Source organism: Blennius ocellaris (assembly GCF_963422515.1).
Source record: "Blennius ocellaris genome assembly, contig: SCAFFOLD_58, whole genome shotgun sequence".
NCBI classification, from domain to species: domain Eukaryota; kingdom Metazoa; phylum Chordata; class Actinopteri; order Blenniiformes; family Blenniidae; genus Blennius; species Blennius ocellaris.
In genome coordinates this window covers 218,112-223,111 of record NW_027661901.1, presented here as the reverse complement: position 1 = coordinate 223,111, position 5,000 = coordinate 218,112, and the positions used below count along the sequence as shown (strand labels likewise).

The 5,000-nt window shown below is 52.5% G+C and overlaps 1 protein-coding gene across 1 annotated transcript in view; it reads right to left on the bottom strand.

Annotated features, from left to right (window-relative positions):
* Positions 1 to 3,196: 3,196 nt before the first annotated feature.
* Positions 3,197 to 5,000, bottom strand: part of LOC308148647 (uncharacterized protein) — a 3,948-nt gene continuing 2,144 nt past the window's right edge. The window contains exons 7-9 of the mRNA XM_080522144.1: positions 4,696 to 4,936; positions 4,484 to 4,627; positions 3,197 to 3,429 (exon numbers count right to left, since the gene is read on the bottom strand). Of these exons, the coding sequence (XP_080378270.1) occupies positions 4,830 to 4,936 (107 nt within the window). The 3' untranslated portion in view covers positions 3,197 to 3,429; positions 4,484 to 4,627; positions 4,696 to 4,829. The remainder of the gene's footprint in view (positions 3,430 to 4,483; positions 4,628 to 4,695; positions 4,937 to 5,000) is intronic.

Genomic DNA, 5,000 nt, shown 5'->3' with positions numbered 1-5,000 from the left:
GACGGCAGCCACTGACAGGAGGAGGGAGAGGAGGAGGAGGAGGAGGAGGAGGAGGAGGAGGAGGAGGAGGAGGAGGGGGATGCATTAACACTGAGACTACATTTTAATCCTGTTGTTGTTTTCAACATTATCTTTGTGTGTGTGTGTGTGTGTGTGTGTGTGTGTGTGTGTGTGTGTGTGTGTGTGTGTGTGTGTGTGTGTGAGTGCGGGGGGTGTTGGATGAAGGATTAATATTCATTAATCCTTTCTGTTTTTGTTTTGACAGATGAGAGTCCAACATGGACGTGTCCCAGCGTGGACAGGGACACGTCCTCCTCCGTCTGGAACGTCAGTCACAGGTTTTCAGGAGGATCCAAGATGGCGGAGTGGCGCCAGTGTTCATACTTTTAGATTGTCCTCGGTGTGAAATTTATTTATGAATGTTACACCTGGAGTGTTACACCTGGAGTGTTACACCTGGAGTGTTACACCTGGAGTGTTACACCTGGCGTATAACACCTGGAGTGTTACACCTGGAGTGTTACACCTGGAGTGTTGCACCTGGAGTGTTTCACCTGGAGTGTTGCACCTGGAGTGTTACACCTGGAGTGTTGCACCTGGAGTGTTTCACCTGGAGTGTTACACCTGGAGTGTTACACCTGGCGTATAACACCTGGAGTGTTACACCTGGAGTGTTACACCTGGAGTGTTACACCTGGCGTATAACACCTGGAGTGTTACACCTGGAGTGTTACACCTGGAGTGTTGCACCTGGAGTGTTACACCTGGAGTGTTACACCTGGAGTGTTTCACCTGGAGTGTTACACCTGGAGTGTTACACCTGGAGTGTTACACCTGGAGTGTTACACCTGGAGTGTTGCACCTGGAGTGTTACACCTGGAGTGTTGCACCTGGAGTGTTGCACCTGGAGTGTTGCACCTGGAGTGTTGCACCTGGAGTGTTACACCTGGAGTGTTGCACCTGGAGTGTTACACCTGGAATGTTACACCTGGAGTGCTACACCGGGAGTGTTACACCTGGAGTGTTGCACCTGGAGTGTTACACCTGGAATGTTACACCTGGAGTGTTTCACCGGGAGTGTTGCACCTGGAGTGTTACACCTGGAGTGTTGCACCTGGAGTGTTACACCTGGAGTGTTGCACCTGGAGTGTTACACCTGGAATGTTACACCTGGAGTGTTACACCTGGAGTGTTGCACCTGGAGTGTTACACCTGGAATGTTACACCTGGAGTGTTACACCGGGAGTGTTGCACCTGGAGTGTTACACCTGGAGTGTTGCACCTGGAGTGTTACACCTGGAGTGTTACACCTGGAGTGTTACACCTGGAATGTTACACCTGGAGTGTTACACCGGGAGTGTTGCACCTGGAGTGTTACACCTGGAGTGTTGCACCTGGAGTGTTACACCTGGAGTGTTACACCTGGAGGTCTCTGCTGGTGACGACGTTCCAACGTGAGCTGAAGAACTCACGACCAGCGAGCTCCGACGACAGACCATGTCACATGTCGTCCACCATGGCAGTGGCTCATGAAGACCACCAGTAAGTGGACCAACCTGGACATTGACCACACGCTGGTGACACCATGGAGTCCAACATGAAAGCAGGGGACAGGAAGTGAGGTGAAGACTGAAGCTGTCCAGGACAATAGTCTGTCTCATGGACTGTCCTTCTAATATTGTCTTGATCTTCATCAATTAACTCCAGGAGAAGCTCGTCGAGTCTTTTTAGGACAATTAAAGTTAAAAATTGTCTCTGTTCACTCTGTGACTCCTCGTCTTCCACTGCTCCACTTCATGCGGAGTCCCTCAGGGATCTCTTGTTGGTCCCTCACTGTTTTCCTATACAAGTTTCCCCTGGGGTCCGTTTCTAATAAACACAATGTCCCTTTTCACTGTTTGGCTGGTGAAGTTCACATGTACCTGCCACTCAGGCCCAACTCTGCAGGTTCTCATCAGCGAGTCACCTGCTGGGAGAATCTAAACTCTTGGCAGGAAAACAATTGTCTTTGTCTTAACGAATCCAACCTGAGATTATTGTGTTGAAGCACCAGATCCACAGGATGACTCCCCCAGAGCTCTGGGGTCATCCAGCCTCCTCAAAGCTGGGCTAGGGTTAACCCTAGCCCTAACCCTAGATAGATAGATAGATAGATAGATAGATAGATAGATAGATAGATAGATAGATAGATAGATAGATAGATAGATAGATAGATAGATAGATAGATAGATAGATAGATAGATAGATAGATAGATAGATAGATAGATAGATAGATAGATAGATAGATAGATAGATAGGGTTAACCCTAACCCTAGCCCTAACCCTAGATAGATAGGGTTAACCCTAACCCTAGATAGATAGGGTTAACCCTAACCCTAGATAGATAGGGTTAACCCTAACCCTAGCCCTAACCCTAGATAGATAGGGTTAACCCTAACCCTAGATAGATAGGGTTAACCCTAACCCTAGATAGATAGGGTTAACCCTAACCACAGGTCATGTCTTCTGGCTCTCTGGGACACTGTGTGTCTGCAGGTCATGTCTTCTGGCTCTCTGGGACACTGTGTGTCTGCAGGTCATGTCTTCTGGCTCTCTGGGACACTGTGTGTCTGCAGGTCATGTCTTCTGGCTCTCCAGTCCAAGCTTTTCACTTTATCTTCCAGTTCCTTTTGGTCCTGAATGGTTGGTTGAAGGTCATTATTCGTCTCCACCCTCCACGTTTCCATTGATCACTGACATCTCACTGCCTTCATGATGAGCATCTTCCTTTCCAGTGGTTGATTCTCTCCTCGTTTGAAGTCCACAGACTCTTCTCTCATGTCTCGCTTCATTTCTTCTTGAAATGTTTTGCTGTCTTGTTTTAACGGACTGAAAGTCGTGGCTCTGCTTGCTGCTGCAGCTTCGCCATGGCGGCTTTCCTTCAGTCCTTTACCAGTTTGTCCAACGTCCCTTTGTCTCTCCCTTCACTGTCCCCGTCACAGTCCTTACATATACCGGTGGATTCGTTTTGTCCACCACGTGTTGGAGCTCGGGGCTCCGCCTCTGGCAAGCTGGCTCTATTTACTTTAACTTCATAAATAAATACTTATTTTCTGTTTTAACATCACAAAAAAACGATTTACTGTTTAAACATCCTAAATAAACAGTTATTTACTTCATGACTTGTGTAACAAAGTAAATGAAGAAGCAGAACGTCTGAAACTCAAAGAAAACTTTAATCACCAACAGAAGCTTGTTCTAAACGCTTGTAGACTCAGTTGGTCCAGACTGACCGGTTCAGGACTCTGGTCAGTCTGTCAGTCAGAAGTGGTGATGTCATCATACTGGTCAGTCAGAAGTGGTGTTCAGTGGTGATGTCATCATACTGGGACAATCCGTCGTCGTCCTGATTGGACGAAAACGTCGTCATGATGACCAGCGGTTTTCTTCCTGCCAGAGGAAATGAGCTGAATGAAAGTGGATCCTGAAGACCTTGACCCCTGTAGACCCCCTGTAGACCCTCTGTAGGCCCCTGTAGGCCCCTGTAGACCCCTGTAGGCCCCTGTAGACCCTCTGTAGACCCTCTGTAGACCCCCTGTAGACCCCTGTAGACCCCCTGTAGGCCCCTGTAGACCCCTGTAGACCCTCTATAGGCCCCTGTAGACCCCCTGTAGACCCCTGTAGGCCCCTGTAGACCCTTGTAGGCCTCTGTAGACCCTCTATAGGCCCCTGTAGACCCCTGTAGGCCCCTGTAGACCCTCTGTAGACCCTCTGTAGACCCCTGTAGACCCCTGTAGGCCCCTGTACGCCCTCTGTAGACCCCTGTAGGCCCCTGTAGGCCCCTGTAGACCCTTGTAGGCCTCTGTAGACCCTCTGTAGGCCCCTGTAGACCCCTGTAGACCCCTGTAGGCCCCTGTACGCCCTCTGTAGACCCCTGTAGGCCCCTGTAGGCCCCTGTAGACCCTTGTAGGCCTCTGTAGACCCTCTGTAGACCCTCTGTAGACCCCTGTAGGCCCCTGTACGCCCTCTGTAGACCCTCTGTAGACCCCTGTAGGCCCCTGTAGGCCCCTGTAGACCCTTGTAGGCCTCTGTAGACCCTCTGTAGGCCCCTGTAGACCCCTGTAGGCCCCTTTAGGCCCCTGTAGACCCTCTGTAGACCCTCTGTAGACCCCTGTAGACCCCTGTAGACCTCTGTAGACCCCTGTAGGCCCCTGTAGACCCTCTGTAGACCCTCTGTAGGCCCCCTGTAGACCTCTGTAGACCCCAGTAGACCCTCTGTAGACCCTCTGTAGGCCCCTGTAGGCCCCTGTAGACCCCTGTAGACCCTCTGTAGACCCTCTGTAGACCCCCTGTAGACCTCTGTAGACCCCAGTAGACCCTCTGTAGACCCCAGTAGACCCTCTGTAGACCCTCTGTAGGCCCCTGTAGACCCCTGTAGGCCCCTGTAGACCCCCTGTATCACAATGACGGTCTGGCCTCGTGGCGGCGGTGACACTGAACCGACCTCCTGCCGGTTGGCGCCGGGACAAGGACACTGCGAGGACGGTTGAAGCTGCGTATGGTGAGCAGACCACCAGGAACCGGGTCACCATCAGGACCAGGTGGGTCAGACCATGACCCGGACCAGCTCCAGGGTCTTCGGGCAGACCTGCAGGACAGACGGACGTCAGCGCCGACCAATCAGAGAGCAGGATGTGGGAGCGGGTCGGGTGCCACCTCGGACCGCCAGCCGGCAGGGCGGAGACTGTCCCCGCCCGCTGACGGTGCAGCTGTAGACGCCTCCGTCAGACACCGTCACCCGCCACAGCGTCAGGGGGCCGGAGACCGCCGGCCGGACCCGGACGCCATCTTTAAAGAAAGACGCCGGCGGGCTGGAGGACTTGGTCCGACAGGTCAGAGTGACGTTGTGGCCCTCCGCCACAGGGAGGGCGGGGGCCCTGCAGGAGGACGGGCGAGTCTGCAGGATGGGGGAAGGGTCAGCGCGCCGTTCTAGAGACGACTAGCACCCCCGGTGGCCGGAA